Source organism: Vitis riparia, chromosome 8 (assembly GCF_004353265.1).
Source record: "Vitis riparia cultivar Riparia Gloire de Montpellier isolate 1030 chromosome 8, EGFV_Vit.rip_1.0, whole genome shotgun sequence".
In the NCBI taxonomy this organism is placed as follows: domain Eukaryota; kingdom Viridiplantae; phylum Streptophyta; class Magnoliopsida; order Vitales; family Vitaceae; genus Vitis; species Vitis riparia.
The window spans coordinates 22,510,527-22,529,552 of record NC_048438.1 but is presented as its reverse complement, the minus strand read 5'-3'; the positions used below and the strand labels follow the sequence as shown (position 1 = coordinate 22,529,552).

Here is a 19,026-nt window from a genome sequence, read left to right as displayed (position 1 = left end):
AAATAAATATTAGTTTGTTGTAAGAAAAATGAAGCAGCCACTGATAATGGATTCTCAATTCAATTAAAGAGCCCACTGGTGCTGGCTCTGATGAGGAACAAGGGGAATGCATGCTAAGTTCAGATGAATTGGAAATTTTACTCCGAAAATTCTACTTGTGTGCACAAGTGCTGGAGAGAGCAATTCTGGAGCTAGAACATCATCAATGTAATCAACAAGAAGAATAAAAATTGACAATGAAGCTTAGAAAATAAAATTCTACTTGCTAATCGTCAACCCTATACAAGATAAAATTAAATTCCATCGATAATCTAGTCCCTGCACAAAAAGTAATAGCTCATCTCACCATCCACACCAAAATCAAGTAATCAAAAAGAAAAAAAGTCCGACGTTTGATCTGTCACATAAAATTCCCTACATTTGATCAGCTTCAGGCCTCATTCATCCATTTTGTTCTTGTCGCACTAGCACAAAGATGCCCAAAAGAAACAAAGACTTCTCAGTTAATAATACAAACTTCCCAACTCATGACAATGAATTTACAAGTGCAGAGAAGGGATATGTTAACCACCTCATCATGTGCTAAAATCTAAAACAAATTGCGAGTTCTGTATAGGACAGCCTTAAGGGCAATTTCCATTGGTTCTTACATTTCATTTGTACACAATGTCCCCATTGTGAATGGGCCATTTAAGAACTGGCAACCATTTCAACATTATAATAACAGCTTAAACATCATTTCACAAAATCCTAAAAACTGACTCTATAACAACTTAGAATGGAGAAAAGAACACTGACCCTGTAACAACAGTGGCGATGGGGGCTTCCATGCCATGGTCTTTGATTTTCATATCTAAATGATGGATATCCATCCTAGAAATTCTATGTGAAACACAATGGAGCCACTACATTTCCGTATCATATCTGAAAAGTGCCCAAAAAGAGCAAAAGAAGGAAGAAACCAGACAAAAATGGTCATTATGTACACCCACCTGTAAAATTTGTTAGCATCAGCCCAGTTGTTTAGCTATTTGTTGGACAAGAGCATCCTTTCGAAGCTTATGATACTTTGTCATATTGTGTTGCTTCGCCATGGCCCTTAGATCGACTAATTTCATCTTTTCCAAACTGAGTCGTCTTGGTGTTGGACAAGTCAATGATTTTATGGTCTCATCATGGGAATCATCAATGGAGCACGAGTTGATGATCAACAGATCTTCCTTACCAGCACCATCAGTTGTATCTGTATGCAATTTTGATAACTTGTTATAAGTAGTTGAATCTTCAAGCTCCTTAAGGATTGGCAACTTTAAACTCTTTATACTTCTCTTCTGTGACAACAAAACTGAATTTTCACTGTCGTCAGGGGTTAAATCAGGTTCATCATCTTCACAACTGTTTTGCAAAACTAAATTCTTCAATATCTTGACATCCAACAACTGCTTTAAGCTGGCATTATCTTTAGAGATTCCAAACTTTCGTCTCCTCTTGACTTTTGAAGCAGAAGATGAATTTAAACCACCTTCTGTGGGAGGTAAGCCTGCTTCTTGGACACTTAGCTGATTTGACTGGATTTTCCTCTTGGCTTTTGGTTTTGGTGACTTCAGGGATGGGCACAAAATGGATTCTTGATCATTAGCAAGAGTTTTAGCCTTCTGGATTTTCTCTGCTTGTGGTTTTCCTTCCTCCTCCGGATGCAGCTTGGTAGTATCTTTTTGTATTTGATCTTGCAGTTCTGAAAGTGAATTTACAGCAGAGTGTTCATTATCACTAATAACTGCTTCTTGGACTGTCATACTCTTCTTGTCTGGCCTAGGAGAAGATTTTGCAGAATCGATCTTGTTGGATGCAGCAACCTTTGATCCATTGACAGTTTTTTCTTGTACAGTTTTCAGAGGAAAGTTGCTAATTTTCGGCTTTACATCAGCACCCCCACTATTTGTTTGCGTCAAAACATCTGATCTGGAAATAGATTTGTATGACTTTTTCTTCCCATCAAGGCCAATTTCGCATCTTACAGCATCTGAATTGGAATTCTCCACAACATTTCTAGGCTGTTTCATTGTAAGAGGAAAATGTGTTATTAGCTAATCCGAGGATTGGAAGCAGTAGAACCCAAGCTTAGTCTTACCATCAAGTATGTACCATAGGATTTGCAAGCTCAAACACAACACTGCTTTTCTAGACTTTTGAACCTCAAGTAATAAGTAGTGCAATAAAATAAATCAGGGAAAAGAGCTTCATATACCTTAACAACTTTCTGATAATTTTTTCTCTTCCCTCCAGACTTCAAAGAAGAAATTAAGATTTTATAATCATCTGTAACAGTAGGATCGTCTTTTGTGTTAAGCTTGCACTGTTTTCCCTTCTCATCAGAGTTGTTATTTGAATGCTCCAAAGCATCCAAACTAAAATCTTCCACAACTATGCTTGAAGGCTGACATTGTGAGAAGGAAGATCAGAAAATATACATTAGCAACTACTGTAAGGGACCCCTCCAGATGGACATAGGTTGGACTTGGACCACATAAACACAAAGTTGCTATTCTTATCATTTGAGATAGAGATAAAAAACAAAGTCGGTTTCCCTAAAGTTGTGAACGCTCCACTGCATCTTAACAATTTCATATACAAATTAAAGACCTCAATTAAATCAAAGCAGTGGCGAAAGCTTGAGAAAGCTGATTCTACCTCAGCCTTTTCATCTACTTCTCCCCTGTTGCCTTCTGGCTTCAAAGATGATTCTAAGATTACAATATCAAGAGTGGGAGTAGAACTATGTTGAACTTCCTCTTTTGTAATTTTGAAACAAGAATTGCTAAACTTCTTGTTCTCACTGGAGCAGCCAGATTCTTGATTAGAAGTATCTGTGCCGGAATTTTCTATGGTAATATTTGCAGCCTGCACATTGTGAAACAAAAACCATGAGAACCAATATCAGTTAACCAAGGTTGCTTTGACAGAGTTCATGGATCAGTTATGACTTGGTACAAACAGTAATGATCCAAGTCTATTAACAAATGTGTAAAATTTCAAATTTTCCTTTCCCATTAACCATCCAAATTGAAACATCATAGGAATTTTTATTCTTGAATTAGTTTAACTAGGATGAAGCACTTTTGCATGGCAGAAATATCAAAGTTGTTCTTATAATTGTCTGACGAGAAATCATATGGTAAAGGATCATATCATCCAAATCTCTCTTACTGCATGCTTGCATAGCCATCTTAAATACATTCCATTTATTTTCATGTCCTAACCTTTTATTTGCAAGGCACATGTGTGTATATGAAACAAGAATTGGACCATGTCTATTATCAACCAAGATAGAAATATAAAGAAAAAGAAAATATTAGAAATTTGGAAACCTAATATCAAACATTGAGCCCATGTCTTGCCCAAATGGTGTCATGCCTGTGCTTCATGCATAATGTTTTGAAATAGAACTCATCATCTCTGCTGAAAGAGACATTCTAGCATGTGTCTACTGGCTTTCCAAATCAATGAAAAAGAATTTTCAGGTGCAACCTAACTCAACCTGATTGCAATCAGGCTGTTGCATTACTTTTAGCTTCCTTGTTCATGGGCAAAGCTGATTTGGAATTGTCTTTCATTCAAGGCATAACCTGTATCCATGAGCTAAGTGAATTAACTTTAACCCAAAAAGCAGAATGGTCTTTACAGGTAGGGCCAGATTTTTCCAGGCATACTGTATGCATGAGACCTGTAACAATGTGTGTAATAAATAAGCTCAATCTAATTTGATACATGCAAGTATTATTATATATGCACAAGTACAGATCATGAAAAATTGTTGTTGTTCATAAAAATAAGTTATCCTTCTTAACAATCTTCCCAGAAATAAATTATGAGCTACTTATTGAAGAGGACAGACCACATCATTGTTATTCATTGTTGCTGTTATTGTTAGTATGAACCACACATTGCATCTTTGAAATTTCCATTATTAGTTTGTGCAGCCAGCAAGTATGTCTGCATGTGTGTATGTGAGAGAGAGAAAGTTCTATACTCCAAAAGTTGATAAATATGAACTGTCCAAAAGTAAAGTGGCATGACATGCTGTTGATTGGGTGCTGAATGAATTCAGAAAATTTAACATGTGTGCTAAAGAGTACTGAGATAAGATCAAGTTTTAACCACCCTTTGGTGGTAAGCTAGACTTGAAGACACAATTCATAGTTGCAGTGAGGCATGTCAACCATTTCTCTCATGTGTTCAATCCCAAGGTTGTTTTTACATAGAATTTCAAGTTTCCAATCCAAACTTACAGAATAATTACGTGCTGGTAAAAATTAATGGATGAAGGTATAAGACACCAGAACCTTAACCATTTCTGCACAATTTTCTTTTGTTCCATGAGGCTTCAAAGATGAATTGAAGATTGTAAATCGTTCTATGATAGTAGTACTTGACTCTTTCCTCCCCACATTAATGATATTTGAATCAAAGTCGCTCAGTTTTTTCTTCTCATCTGAAAGGTTAGTTGCATGTTCCTGCGTGTCTGAGCTTGACTGTTTGATGATAATAACTGGACGCTGCTCCTTGTAGAAGGAAAAACATGAAATAAAATATATCAGTTTTTAGATCATGCTTTTTTTTAAAATATCAAAATCCACCTTTCAGTAATAATGCAAAATAATATGGAGCACCCTAGCAATCCTGAAGCAAAAAGGAGAGAATACAATAGGATACATTGTTCATAATTCACACATTAATAGTCAGTGGCATGTACAGTCACAATTTCACTTAGCTTTAATTAGTTTGACTTTTTCTACTCACCCTACACATATGTACTACCAGGCAACCAGCATTCATTTCTTCCTTTTTCTTTGTCTAATAAATATGTCCTTTAGTTTAATGGGAGTGCCTTGGTTCAGTAATACCTAGAGAGCAATATCAATTCAATCACCTAACTCTGAGTTCAAGGGTGACACTTCTAGCTAAGCATTTGGAGGGTGAATACGGCTTAGGAAATGTAAATCATTGCATACTGTCTAGTCTGGTAAAACTTTTGTGTTAGGGTTCCTTTTCCTCTTCAAGCTCTCTTTCTATAATAATTTGCTTGCAGGGCATAGCATAGAAAATATATGATTCGAATCATAATTCATTTTTGAGAAAGTTATAATGCGAATGTTCCAAGAGGCAGACCTGCTCATCATTCTCTAGGCAGTATCTTCTGAGTAGAACCTTTATTATTTCATGAATTCTCTCAGCAGGTTCTCTACGCATTAGTAAATGAACATTAATATCACGTTCATTTTCATTCTTTAAACTCTGTATTGAAATATCAAGGCAATTGATCTTTTCTCTCAAAGAAGTAGAGCATATTTCAGACCATTCTCTGTTTTCAGCCCAGGCTAGTTCGCTTTGAAGGATTACTAGATCTTTTTCCAGCTCTTCAATTTCAGTATCTGCCTTTGATATCAATACCCTCAGGACTTGTACACATGATTTCTCATTTAATGCATCTTCTTCTATGACATCTACAAAAGGAAAGTAGCTAGTTTAAACATTGGAGTTACAGGTAATCATAATATGAGCCTGTCCAAATCAAAATTGAAAAATCAAGTGCTAAAAGGCATAAAAATACCAAGCCCATAACCAAAGTAAAAGTCACACTGCCATCCAGGGTGCATAGGGTAACTGCTTTCAGGTGCAACTGAAAAGCAATTTTTCCAATCAACACCAGAAGCCATAATTTATTTAGATAAAATTTCTAACAGTGATGATGTATTTCTCAGTTGAACCATTGATTACTCTAAAAAAGAAAATAAAAAACAATGACATCCAAATAGAAGACAAGAGATGATTGGATAACCTTGGCTACATGACGGACCCCAGAGATCCCAATCCATAATTCTAATACTTTATCCTGAAATGCAAAAAATTGCAACAATTATAATTCTTCACAAATACAAAAGAATGTAAGAATGCTTTAGTAAAGTGGAGGTTTTAGAGATGTACAAATACCCATAGAACAAACTACAAAGTTTAAGTACACAAACTCAAGCATGAGCTACAAGAAACTTATATTAAAAACTGATATTGAAAGTCAATATCTCAAACTGAAATTTTATAGTTGAGGTTCAAGGGTTAACAGTTCAACTCTGTAAAATTTTCGCAATCAACAATATCATGGAAATTTCTTTTTCAAGCACCTGATGTTATTATTAAGACATATGCAATAGAGATGTAACTAGAATTAGAATAATTGGACACAAAATGAGTGGATTTCCAACACAAGCCTTACATCAAGGCTTGAAATTGATATTTCGACATGAAGAACTTTCTAGGTGATTCACAAAGATGTGTCATGGTGCAACTTGTTTGCTAATGATACAGTTTTAGTTGATGAGTTCAGAGTACAGACCACTTTCAAGTCAGAAGTAAGGGGCTATATTTGAATTGTAAAAGCTTTAATTAAGCAGGAGTGGTTGGAAAAAAGGTGAAATGAGTATTAGTAAAACTAGCAGACAGGAGAGCATGGTGAATCTTGAAGGCCAGGAGACATCTAAAAAGCGACCATTTCTATCTATTTTACATAAGGAATGGAAGATTAGGAGGATATCACCCATAAATAAGAGCAGAAAGGATGCAAAATTTGAAAGATGACTACAATACCAGCTATGCTATATGCAACAGTATGTTAAGCAGTCAGAAAAAGAGCACATCCCAAAGTGAGAGTATGTTCCACCAATGCTTCATGAATCATATGAAACTATCGGTTCATGGAATTTAGGTTCTTTATCCTTGCTTAAGTTGTCAATCAGTTGAACCATTTAAGCAATTTTATAGGACAATTTCTCCCAAAAAGGAAAAAAAAAAAAAGAGATATCCAATAACTAGTAATTCTAATATTCAAAAGATCCAATGTTGGATTGCTTTATATTAAAATATTAGGTCAAGCTTATTAGGTTGGAGTTCTAGCTCTGACTAACCCATGAATGCATTGTTCAAGTTATATGGAACTCTATGATTCAAAACCTAACTTCTTCACCAAAATAAAAAGGTTGAAGAAACTTAATTACAATACATAACTAACAAACCAGTCTTAGTGAAGTTAAATTAACACCCTCATCAAATTAATGAGAAAATATTGGCAACATAATAATAATAACAATAATAATAATAATAAATAAATAAGTAAACCAAATTAATCTGGAAAGAAAATAATTAATAGTGCATTGTTCATAATTAAACACTCTGAATAAGGTATTAAGAAAATATTGATGAGAACTTTCCACCAAAAAGCTCAGCGTTTAGTTAAATTACACTGGAAAACTCATAAGCTGGGCAAAATTGCCAATACTTATGTAATATTAAAGTTAATAATAATGATTGACAAAATTAACCTAGCAAAATCCTTTTACTTATCACTCGTAGGTATTAAAAAAAGATAGGCAAACAGCAGCAAAAACTAAGCAATAATTAATCTGACACCGAAAAAAAAATATCAATCATCGGTTAAGCAAAATTAATATAGTAAACAAAGTACTGAGAGCATTAGCCAGAATTTGAGAAAAAAAATAAAAGAAAAAAGAGAAAAAAAATAATGAAGTAATTAAGCTTAAATAATCATGAGTTAAGAACAATTGACTCACTCAAAAAGCACTACGACAAAACTTCACCTAAATCTAAGCAAAAATCCAAAAATAATCTCAAACAATCACAAGTTCGGCAGAATTGAAACCCTCAACAAGGCATTGACCAAAAATCAAACAGAAATACAGCCAAAAACGTAGGCAATAATCCAAACAAATCTAGAGCGTAGAGAGTCATCGTGAAAACTGAATCGACTTTTAATCATGGCTGCCTCGTCATGCTGCTGTTGGTTGGTGGAGAAAAAAGCAAAAAAGCAAAAAAGAAAAAAAGAAAAGGAGAAAAAGCGACGGTCACAAGTTTTCAGTTAACGAATTGGTTTGGTTGCAGAGGAAAAAATGTTACAAGATTGCCCGTTCGTTTTCCTTCATTTTCTATCCAACCAAACACATAGACGTTCACAAAAGAAGTGATCGATTTTCCAATTCTTGTGAAATGGATAAACGAATCAGAAGACTGGAAATGCGAAAATGTAGCTTCGTTGGAGAACTTGACAGTACGGTACGCTGTGGAAGAGAAGAAAATACCTGATATTATTCGAATCGCAGAGAGAACAGCAGTGAACGGCTTCAAAATCTGAGTGTCTAGGGTTTCGAAACCTCCGCCTCGGAGTTAGAGAGAGAGAGCGTCCTGGTTTTGATGAGAGAGGGGAAGGGAGTGAAAAAAGCCTGCAACTGATAGTGATGATCGCTCTTTGGGGGAGTGAGACTGAAGGAGGAGAGAGAGTGGCAAAACGGTGAATGACTGTGTAACCGGAGAACCATATGGCATTCCTACCGTACACGTGGACGGTAGAGAGGATTCCTGGTCCCACAGCGCAGGTTCTTCAGACAGCGTGTCAGCCTTGAGGCCTTGATTCTGAACCGTCGATCTGTACACCTTCCCTCATCATTAGGTTTATGATGGTGCAGATTTGCATGCAGGGTCCAGATCGTCTTTTTGTCTTGCTTGGAGATCCGATCTGCTACAGTCATCGGTACGAACCTCCGTGTGCCCGACACTGATGTACGGTGGAGAGAAGGTACTAGAACATCCCATTTTTTTCCTATCGTTTTTCTGACACTTTTCATGGCCCACAATTTGATGGGCCCAGTGCTGAAGTGGGAAATTGGGAAAGGTGCTAGTGTCCTTCCACAAAGGTGTGAGTACTTGCACTCGAGTTACGCCCCCTCATTTACAAATATAATAATGTGGAAAAGGAATGGCAAAACGGTGAATAATTGGGAAAAATAGGGGCATTTAGTAAGGTCATTCTATTTTCGGAATTTGTGGTAGTACCGTGGAGTCCAACCGGGGTGGTCCCGGGGCTTGGACAATAATCTGCTGCATCGCCTACCACGATACTTTGTCTCCAAATGTATTTTTGTTTTTTACAATAGAGCTTAGGATGGGATGGATAAAGAATGGTTCAGATTGTTTAGTGAAACGAGAATAGCGTGGGACTGTTTTCGATTATGTTTGTCATTTTGTGCCAAGTGGACAGCGAGAAGATATTTCAAGGTCACCCGCTCCCTGGTCTTTGTCTCGTGTCACAAGTTGTTTATTTTAGGTTGTTGAATCTCATATTACGCGTATGCACACCAAACAGCCCCTTTCTATCTGCCATTTTTTGCATTTGCATTTGCATTCATAGTAGTTGGATTAATCCAAACATAAACTACAAATTCAAATTTAGATGGGTTTGAGTGTAATGTCTTTGTATTGGCTTTCTAACTTTATAAATAAGAGGTGCAGGCTCATAAATATTTTAAGTTTATATTAAAAATCCTTCAATTAAAAAGGTTTTTTATTTTTATTAAAAATAAAAAATCATCTTATTGGAGATAGGTTGGCATCTTGGTGCACTAGTTTACCTTGCTTAACAAGAAATGTTCTCTTGTGGCAAATGCAGTTGGGGGGCAAGAACTAATGAATTGAATTTAAGTCTTACCCAATTTATAAATTTCCTCTGCAAAATGGTTACTAAAATTGGTGGAAATTATGAGTTATGACAACGAAGCTTTTGTAGATCAACATGCCCACCAAGAATGAGAAATTTGTGTTATTTGTGATCAAAGCATCATTTCACCTACTCGGACTCCTCACTTGCTTAATTAATTGGTCACCCTTAAATATGGAACCAATTAATAATGTTGTTCCCTGGTAACAGTTAATATCCCCCCCCCCCCCCCCCCCCCCTCCCGCACTTTTTTTTTTTTTTTTTTAAGAAAAGAGGTAGCTTGGAGGGTCCAGTTCTTTCTATGATTAAACGACCCACCCTGACCCATTAGAAAGAATATATATATATATATATATATATATATATATATATATATAATGATTTAATTTAGTTTTAAAAGGAATAATCAACAATCGGGGTTTGTATGGTAATTTACTATTTACCTTTTAAGAAGTCTTGTTTATGTTAATAGTGTTAGGAGTTTAAATTTTACTAAAATAAAAGTTATTATTACAACTGATAATGAGTGTGAATGCTTGTATTTCATTATTATTCAATTATAAAATTATAATTTAACAAGTTTGGTGGACTTTTGTTTCTCATTTTTATTTTTATTTTGGAAGTATGAATAAATAGTAAATACAATTCATCGTCCGTGGGAGAAATACTCAAATGAATGGATTATTCTTCCTCGACCGCCCAGGAGCTAATTATTAACCCCTTAACCTCTTGACCCAATGATGGAAGAAAGGGCCTCATGGGAAGGCCTTGAACCTATGGGGATCCTAGGCAGAGAGCAGAGATGGCCTGGAGGTTTGGTGGTTCAACCCAAGAAAACAAAAAATGAGGAGATGAGCATGACAAACGAGCACCGCATGTGCACCAGACAAACACCACCCATGCACCAGGCAAGCACCGCGTGCGTAGTAGTCCCACGCCCATGCGTGTAGCAGGCCACGCCCATACGCACACCATGCCACACCCGTGCGCACACTTAGCACATATCATGCACATGTGGGGCTATGAAGATGGTGCTGATGAAGGATAAGGTTTTTTTTTATATAATATGATTATTATTTATTTAAATATTCCATTATGTCTCCTCAAGGGGGTTTAATGTCTCCTCCAAACATTTTGAAAATGACTCGTAATGCTTTTTAAGGGGGGTAGGTGACTCAAGGGGCACAAAGGCCAAGCCTTGACCACATCAAGGAGGCACCATGGCAAGGTCTTGGGCATGTCTAAGACATATGAAAGGCGCACAAGCACGCACACATGGACTCCACGACATGTGTGGCATGCACCCCGTGGCTGTAACGATACGGGGCCTGGCGTGGCCTACTTCCTCCCCGTACTAGCACGAGAGCACCTAAGGACTTGTGCAGTGAGCCAGTTGATGAAGCCATGGGCGCAATGCCATGACTCAATGCTGTGAATCAGTGGCTAAACAGAAAGCTCTAAGGCAGTTATCGAGATTGATGGTGCATGACAAAAACAAGGCAATGATGGAGCCTTGACTAACTAGAGGGAACTTGACACATGCCCAGGCCATGGGCACCTTGACATGGTAGGGACTCAGATATCAGTGTGAGGAAGACACACTGATGCACCAGACACATATGGTCAATTGGTCGATGCACGTTGCTAATTCAAAGAGCTTTGGTCAAAGACATCTTGATGGGCACTCGTTCACAAGAGGCACCTTACGGGGAGGAGGCAACTTGTTAGGGGGACTCGTCAACTGTTCTATGAGTAAAGGTTTGAGGGAACAACAGTTAGCTAGTGGTAGCAGGTTGATCAGTGCAACACATGAGGTGGCAACAGTTAAGACTCATCAACAGGGAATTGGCAGATAGCTGAGGAGCTAGTAGCCAGTGCGAAAGGACACCTCAGTTCAGAGGGGTGTCTCTAGCTTTGTGGTTATAGGCGGTTACATAACCACCAACAGACTCCTTGATTTGAAATTTAAAAGAGAAAACTGCAAATTGAGTCATATAAAAGCCCCATACATCCCTGAGACAGAGTATGTATGGTATTTTGAATGTTTAGGGGTTTAAGCATTATATTCTCTGACTCTGACAAAGTGTTGAACAATTTTGTATGTTTGTAGAGATTGAAATAATACAAGTTGGGAAGCATTTCTGTAATTGAGTTGGTCTGTTACACTGCTTTTATAAGGGCTAGAAAGGGAAAGGTTGGCTTAAAAAGGGTTTTTAGCACCGCACACTTGATGAAAAATTTGAGGTTCATATCAGGGCTGTGACACTTTGTCAGTGACTTGGAGTAGAAGGGGCAAAACAAATGATATCTTGTAGCATGGATTTTCCAAGCTTCTTGGATTAATGGAAGACATGTGTACAACAGGGCTATGTGTACGGTTCTTGACACCGTCATTTTTTATATTTCAAGTGATTTTTTAAAACTACTTTACCCTAATCCACATTTCCAATTACTTTATATTTTTCAAAAATAGTGTTTTAAAAACATGTTTTCAATTATTTCTAGAAATTACATTTTATTTAAAAAAAAAAATTGGACTAAAATTATGACCTTTTAAAATAACTTTTATAATTATAATTTTTCTTAAAATAATCTAAAAACACCTCAAACTTATTTTTGAAAAAATGATACACTATCGATAGAATTTTTACTTGTTTTCAAAATAATTTTCTGCCATAGCTTTAAATTCCTATATACTTTACTTCTTCAATCCCATTTAACATATGACTATTAAAATATTATTTTATATCAAATTTTATAGATGATATTTGATAAATCAATTTAATGACTTACCGGTAGTTGAATAGAATAAACCAAGGTTGTTTGGTTAGAAAAAACAAATAAGACTTAGGGTTGTTGTTGTTATTTATTTATTTTTTTAATTTAAGTTTGGAGAAAGTTCTTTTAAAATTTAAAGTAAAAGTAATTTTTTTTTTTTACCTTCTTCGTTAATACAAAATTATCTTTTAAAAAATTGTTAAGTTAAAAAATAAATAATTTTAAAAACGACTTGAATCAGTAAAATAAAAAAAATAAACAAACTAATACTCAACCTTACTGAGTATTATTTAAAATTAAACTAAAGTCTATTTTGTTTTAACACAAAACGCAAACATCACCCTTAATCCTAATATATATATATACACAGGTTAACATGATTTAACGGCTTAGTTTAAGTTACTGAAAATATTGAATATTTTTGATAAGTATTGAAGTTATTTTTAAAATTTAAGTCGTGACATTAAAAGAATGTTTAATTACCGAGCATATTAAAATTTTAATGACTTCATTTAAGCTATTAAATATAATGAGTGTGTTTGCCCTAGTAGTGTAATTTATATATGAATTGATACCTTAAGCATTATTTAAATTAAAGTCAGTTAAAATAATTAAATATTAAGTTTTATCAAACACCATATATTATTAAATCAATCATATTTAATTTCTCAAATTAAGTTATTAATTTATATTGAATTATTAAATTAATTTACTAAACACCATTTTGATACTGAATCAAAGTTTCAATTTAAGTCATTTACATATCTAATTAATCTTACCAATGAGTAGAAGAAAGAGTGTGTTTTAAAACTATATTAATAAAAAAATTAGTTTGATATTTTTTTTTTGGCTGGGAATAGACCTTTATAACATATTTCAATTGTTTTTTAAGGTTTATTTAAAAAAACAATTATCTAAATATAAAAAAATAAAAATAAAAATAAAATAAAACAATCAAAATAAATTTATTTAAAAAACAAAAAATAAACTTTTATTTTATAAAATATTAAAAAAATAATTTTGAAAACATTTCTAAATGGGCACTAAAAACATTTTATAGGGTGGTTACAAAGTGGAGCCCTTTCATATGAAAAAAAAAAAAAAAAACCTCAATATGTTAAATAATAATTTAATTTTTTTGGCATCAAACAACCTTAACTAGGCTTAAAATTGTGAAAAATATATAAGAAATAATAATAAATAGATTTAAAAGTTAATAAATTATTTTAATATATATTTTTAAAATTTATTGAACTTAATAAATGAGGTGATTTATGATTTATTTGAAAATATTTTTTTAAAAAAAGCTATGAAAAAGAATTAAAAATTGTTTGGAGGAATGAAATTATGTTTAGAAATTTAAAATAGGAAAAATAAATTCTTTTGATTTATGTATATGGTAAAAATTTTAAATATTCTCTATGTTTTCAATTATAATTTTACAAAAAAATAACTGAAAGTTAAAAAATTATTTTTGTATGATAAATTTGTAAAAAGAAAATAAGATGTACACCAAAATTTTAAAAGGGAAGAATAAATATATAAATAAATAATCATAACAATAACAAAAACAATATGCCGTTAAAGCTCTGATAAGAGCTGCAGCTTCACCGACGAATCAAGAACCCTAGGAAAAGGAAGGAGAAGATGTCATCGTCAGCATCATCATCGTCTTCATCTCCATCGAGGAGGAAAGCCTTATTCATAAGCTCACTCATAATCCTATGGTACTCATCCAACATTGGGGTCATTCTTCTCAACAAGTTCCTGCTCTCCAACTATGGCTTCAGCTTCCCAATCTTCCTCACAATGTGCCACATGTCTGCTTGTGCAATTCTCAGTTACGTCTCCATTGTTTTCTTGAAAATTGCGCCTCTGCAGGCCCTTAAATCTAGGGCTCAGTTCCTCAAGATTGCCACTCTCAGCATTGTATTCTGTGCCTCTGTTGTCGGTGGCAACATTTCGCTTCGGTATCTCCCTGTCTCCTTCAATCAGGCCGTCGGTGCAACCACGCCGTTTTTCACCGCCGTGTTTGCTTATTTGATGACCCTTAAGCGGGAGGCTTGGGTCACCTATGTTGCTCTTGTACCAGTTGTTGCCGGGGTCGTGATTGCAAGTGGGGTATGTTTATTTATTTGCTTTATTTTTGGGATCATCAGTTAATTTTGTTAATTTTATTTATTTATTTATCTATTGTGAATTTTGTTTTGATCTGTGACTGGTTCTAAGTGTGAATTCTCTTCGTTGGTGTTTGTTATGTGTTGGGTTTTGTGGCTGTTTTCGGAATTCGATATCTATTTCATGTTATGCTATGTTTTGGTTTGATTTTGAGGTTATTTGATGCAATGCCAAGTCGATGTATGAGTTTCCTGATCTGCAACTCTATTCCAAGGGTTGATTTCAGATAATTCGTGGACTTGATGTGGTACATGGATGTTACAAATTGTGGGAGTTTTTTTTCTGGCAGCTTATATAGGGTTAATGGGATCAGAAACAGAGGTGAAGGATCCTCAGTTATGGGACAAGCCATGATCTTTTTAGTTAGGTGGATCTTGGGTTGAAAACTTGAAATGCTTTCATCAGTAGAGTAGATAGGGCATTGTTGGGACCGTCTCAAAACAAAACAAACTACTTTGTATGTATGTTCGATAGGATTTATAATTGTCTAATGAGATAAAAATTTATGGGGGAAAACTCTGTCCTTATATAATGGAACATTTTGATTAGAATGAACTCGTGTATTAAGGATGCACCCATCGCTTGTTGTTAGGTGCTTATTAGTACATTACTTTGCCTGTGAACAAGAAGGAAAATTTGATTAGAACAAGCCCTTAGTAGAATCATTTGTATTGGAAGGATAAATAGATCTATCCTTTAATGGAGTGAACACTGAGGCATTTATCCTAAAGATGGTTTTGTATTGCTGTATCTTCTAGGGAATTTATTATTGGGATGGAGGTTATAACATTCCGGGATTCAATATTTATGCAAGCTGTGGAATAAAGAGCATCCGGATATAAAATGTAATATCCAGTTGGAAAGAAAGACCAAAATGCTACACCCTTAATAAGGGCATAAGAGGATTAGCTTAACAAACATGTTTTCTGCTGACTAACGTTCAACCATGAGTTTGAAACCTTTGTCCCTATATCAGATGGCAGAGGCAAGAAACCAAAGTGGATCATCTTCAAGTCATTAATTATTTCTTACCACATAATTTTACTTGAAGTTTCACCAGTATTGTTTTTTTTGTTAGCCTGGATAATTTTCAATGAATGACGTCCACCATGTATCCCCCAACTCTATGTAATACACATTTAAACAAATCATGCAGCTGCTACCATTTTTATTTGTAGTTTGCTTTATTATATCAATTGGCGTCTGGAAAGTCACTTGATAGTGAGTATTCTTACAGAAAATTTCCCATTAATCATATTAAATTTTGGAATATGTTTAACTCATGGATCTTTCTGTGTTTCTGCTGCAGGGTTGCTGCAGGGTTATTATGTCATACCCTCTGCAGAAAATAAGTAAATAAATATACAAATGAAAATGTTAATTGAGGAGTAAAGAATATTAAGTGCCTTATTGCTACTAGGATAGTTTCTCTTTATGTTTTTCTTCTTTTTAAAAAACTCTTCTTCCTGTTTTCAATGGACTTTTAAGCATGAGATTATTTTGTTGGTGCTAGGGTGAGCCAAGTTTCCACTTGTTTGGATTTATAATGTGCATAAGTGCAACTGCTGCAAGGGCATTCAAATCTGTTCTTCAGGGTGTCCTACTTTCCTCTGAAGGGTAAACCCTTTGCTCTTTCAGTTATTTTCCTATCAAAAATAATTGTTGTGAGATGGTAGTTATTTCTATTAGTTTGAGGTTTTGTATGACCAGAACTAGGTTTTATCACTGAAGAACCTTGAGTTTTCAGGGTTTCAACTGTGAACATAATCAGGAATCTGAAGCAGGAGTGGCACCTAAATAAGAAGTTTTCTGCTGTTTTTTTTTTGTCTTTGTAAATGTGCTGTTTGTTTTCTCTGTAGCTACTTTATTGAATGTTTCACATTCTCAAGTTACTTTGAGGTTCTATCAGGTCAGAATTAAGGTTTTTTCACTGAAGGATCCTGAGTTTACAAGATTTCAAATGGGAACTGCATAATCAGAAATCTGAATGCGTAATCAGAAGTTTGAAGAAGTGATGACTAAAAAGGAATATATCTACAACGAGGGTCTAAATTAGATCACTTGTCTGGCAGAGGAATGGAGATTTTTTTGCATACCTTAAGGTCTTTCTCCAAGGATTTTTAAAGCAAAATCTGTTGCTTGATATATACAGAAGGAAAATGAAACCAAATAAGTTGCAATTGAGGAGTTAAAACCAGGAATACTTTTTCTTATTGGATATGCACCTGGGCCTGGGAAAGGGACCATCTTTATTAACCATCCAACTAATGAATGTCCTATCAAGGGGTTGCAAACATATGAAAACAAAAGGCATTATTCAGAAATGGTTGGTAATTTTTGTAGAGATATACCTTTCTCATAAATAGTACAGTACAAGTGTTTATTTTATTCTTTTCATCCTTTTTGTTTGCATGTTTACCTTTATGCCCCATTTGGTTAACTAAGTGGACAAAATGGAAAGAAAAATTGGAACTTTACAACTATTTGGAGCTGGGATGATTTTTTTAAATTCCAAATTTCTTTTCTTCTCTTCCATACTCTCTGCAGTGCAAAAAATATTTTGTTGATGCGTAATCTGCTTCCTACATGGCATATCTTATCCAAGTTTCTCTCATCTCTGCAGGGAAAAGTTAAACTCCATGAATCTGTTGCTGTATATGTCTCCAATTGCAGTTCTAGTTTTATTGCCTGCTGCACTTATAATGGAACCCAATGTGTTAGATGCCACCATTTCACTTGGGAAGGAGCATAAATTCATGTGGATGCTTCTTTTGGTGAATTCAGCAATGGCCTATTCGGCCAATTTGTCCAACTTCTTGGTGACCAAGCATACAAGTCCTCTGACACTCCAGGTTCAGCATCTTTGGCTTTTATTCTCTCTCAGAGTAAATAAATAAATAAATCTTTTTCTTGGGTAAATGATTTGAAGTGTAGGTAACAATACAGTAATAATTACCTAGTCTATGTAAGATAGTATGAAGTATGAGTAACAGTATGCATTCAGATGCATATTCATGAAGCTGCAAGTCTATCAACTGGAATGACATCATTATAGGCTGTCATCACAAGTAATGGTGAAAAGTTGAAAAGAAACCATTCCCTGAACTGTAAATTGACCATGACTGCTCCATTTTTTTGTAATGGCTCGTTTAGAGAATTTAGCATTTTCAAATGCTTTGAAAATTTGAATTGAATGATTTGATTTCCTTGGGGCTTACAAACACTTTCTTACCATTTACCTTGTCTTGATGAAATTCCAGGTGGGTTTATTGGATTGGTTTTTTAATGTTTTTCACTCTGAATACTGCTTATAATCCCCACTGTATACTCTTAACATGAACTCAGCGTACAGGGTGGAGTAATATGTGCTCACCAATTTTTACACTGTTCCACACAATTCTAAGAACCAGGTTTTCTCCAATAAGAACATTTCTTTCCTAAGTGATCCTGAGTAAACTGCAAATCGGGAGAAGCAGCTCATGCTCTTTAGATCTCACTCACCAGGCTTCTTTGGTCAATATAGACTATTGTTTAAAACAAATAGTTGACTAAGTTCATGCAAGTAGGTTAGCCTCTGCTACAAGAAAATTTTTGTGCATAGTGATTTGGAACTTCTATGAAGGGTTGCGTCAGTAGGAGCTGGTCATGTTGCTGAACAAACCAAAGCTTGAAAAGGAGATTTGGATTGAGCTCGGGCGAATCTTTAATATCAATTAGGATCAAAGTAAAGACTGATATTTGGCTTGGCTCAATGGAGCTCTAATCCTGGATTTAATACTCTTGCTCCATAAATGTCATCTACTTTGGCCCTGAACTGTTCCAAATTTCTCAAAGGTGTATGCATGTTTGTCAAGACAGACACATTTGGTCCGAGAATTGGTAAAACAATTCCCTTTAATGGGATATGAAATCAATTTTCCATTTCATCCAAAGACATTTTCAAAATGAGGGATAAGATTCTTTTATTTGTCTATGATTATAGACAATGCTATCCACATTATCCATGGAATTGGAACCTTAACTCTATTTAGCATTCCTTATTTTTATCTCATTGCTCTTATTTATTTCTTATTTTCGGAATAGGGATTTATGGCTAGTCTATTATGTTGTTCTATTGTTGTAGCTTTCAATAGATGAATTCTGCGTATTCATGTATCCTCAATCCCTGGAATTATGGTGTGATCAGGTACTAGGCAATGCAAAAGGAGCCGTGGCTGTTGTCATATCAATACTTATATTCCAGAATCCAGTGACCGTTGTTGGGATTTCTGGCTACACAATTACCGTTCTTGGGGTTGTTGCTTATGGGGAAACCAAGCGGAGATTTAAATGAATTTTTTGTTGTTTTTCCTTCTTGACTTTTTCTTTTTTCCCTTTTATCTACAAGAGGGTAGGTGTTGTAATTTTTGTTATTAATCAACTCTCTACTAGATTCTGTTAGTGATTTATTTGATTTGAGAGTAATTTATATTTTTCAGTTGCCTTTATAGCTGGTTGGGAAGTGAGTGCTA

The 19,026-nt window shown here is 34.9% G+C and overlaps 2 protein-coding genes across 8 annotated transcripts; one reads left to right on the top strand and one right to left on the bottom strand.

Moving 5' to 3' along the window:
- Positions 1-476: 476 nt before the first annotated feature.
- On the bottom strand, positions 477-8,465 carry LOC117920962. 7 transcript variants are annotated; one of them, XM_034838686.1, is made up of 8 exons: positions 8,148-8,465; positions 5,840-5,893; positions 5,612-5,680; positions 5,170-5,504; positions 4,344-4,556; positions 2,692-2,901; positions 2,249-2,437; positions 477-2,054 (listed from the first exon to the last, which is right to left on the bottom strand). In XM_034838686.1, the coding sequence occupies exons 2-8, from the start codon at positions 5,874-5,876 to the stop codon at positions 1,011-1,013; spliced, it is 2,097 nt and encodes a 698-aa protein (XP_034694577.1). In that variant the 5' UTR covers positions 5,877-5,893; positions 8,148-8,465; the 3' UTR covers positions 477-1,010. The 7 variants fall into 7 exon arrangements, with proteins under 7 accessions (XP_034694577.1, XP_034694573.1, XP_034694574.1 ...); XM_034838682.1 differs by having other exon boundaries at positions 4,344-4,562; positions 8,148-8,461; XM_034838683.1 differs by lacking the exon at positions 8,148-8,465 and adding an exon at positions 7,966-8,045 and having other exon boundaries at positions 4,344-4,562.
- A 5,443-nt stretch (positions 8,466-13,908) lies between these two features.
- LOC117919538 (UDP-URONIC ACID TRANSPORTER 1) lies at positions 13,909-19,001 on the top strand. Its single transcript, XM_034836693.1, has 4 exons — positions 13,909-14,458; positions 16,029-16,132; positions 17,139-17,367; positions 18,702-19,001. Exons 1-4 carry the CDS (start codon positions 13,985-13,987, stop codon positions 18,846-18,848), a joined length of 954 nt encoding a protein of 317 aa, XP_034692584.1. The 5' UTR covers positions 13,909-13,984; the 3' UTR covers positions 18,849-19,001.
- The last annotated feature ends 25 nt before the right edge of the window (positions 19,002-19,026 follow it).

Excerpts from the sequence above, each read along its gene's own strand:
- LOC117920962 (XM_034838682.1), bottom strand. The coding sequence starts at position 5,876 with ATGGATTGGGATCTCTGGGGTCCGTCATGTAGCCAAG. Across the intron at positions 5,681-5,839 it reads GGGTCCGTCATGTAGCCAAG|TTGCACCTGAAAGCAGTTAC; the intron begins GTTATCCAATCA and ends ATTGCTTTTCAG. Across the intron at positions 5,505-5,611 it reads TTACTTTGGTTATGGGCTTG|ATGTCATAGAAGAAGATGCA; the intron begins GTATTTTTATGC and ends TTCCTTTTGTAG.
- LOC117919538 (XM_034836693.1), top strand. The coding sequence starts at position 13,985 with ATGTCATCGTCAGCATCATCATCGTCTTCATCTCCATCGAGGAGGAAA. Across the intron at positions 16,133-17,138 it reads GTCCTACTTTCCTCTGAAGG|GGAAAAGTTAAACTCCATGA; the intron begins GTAAACCCTTTG and ends TCATCTCTGCAG. Across the intron at positions 17,368-18,701 it reads CAAGTCCTCTGACACTCCAG|GTACTAGGCAATGCAAAAGG; the intron begins GTTCAGCATCTT and ends TGGTGTGATCAG.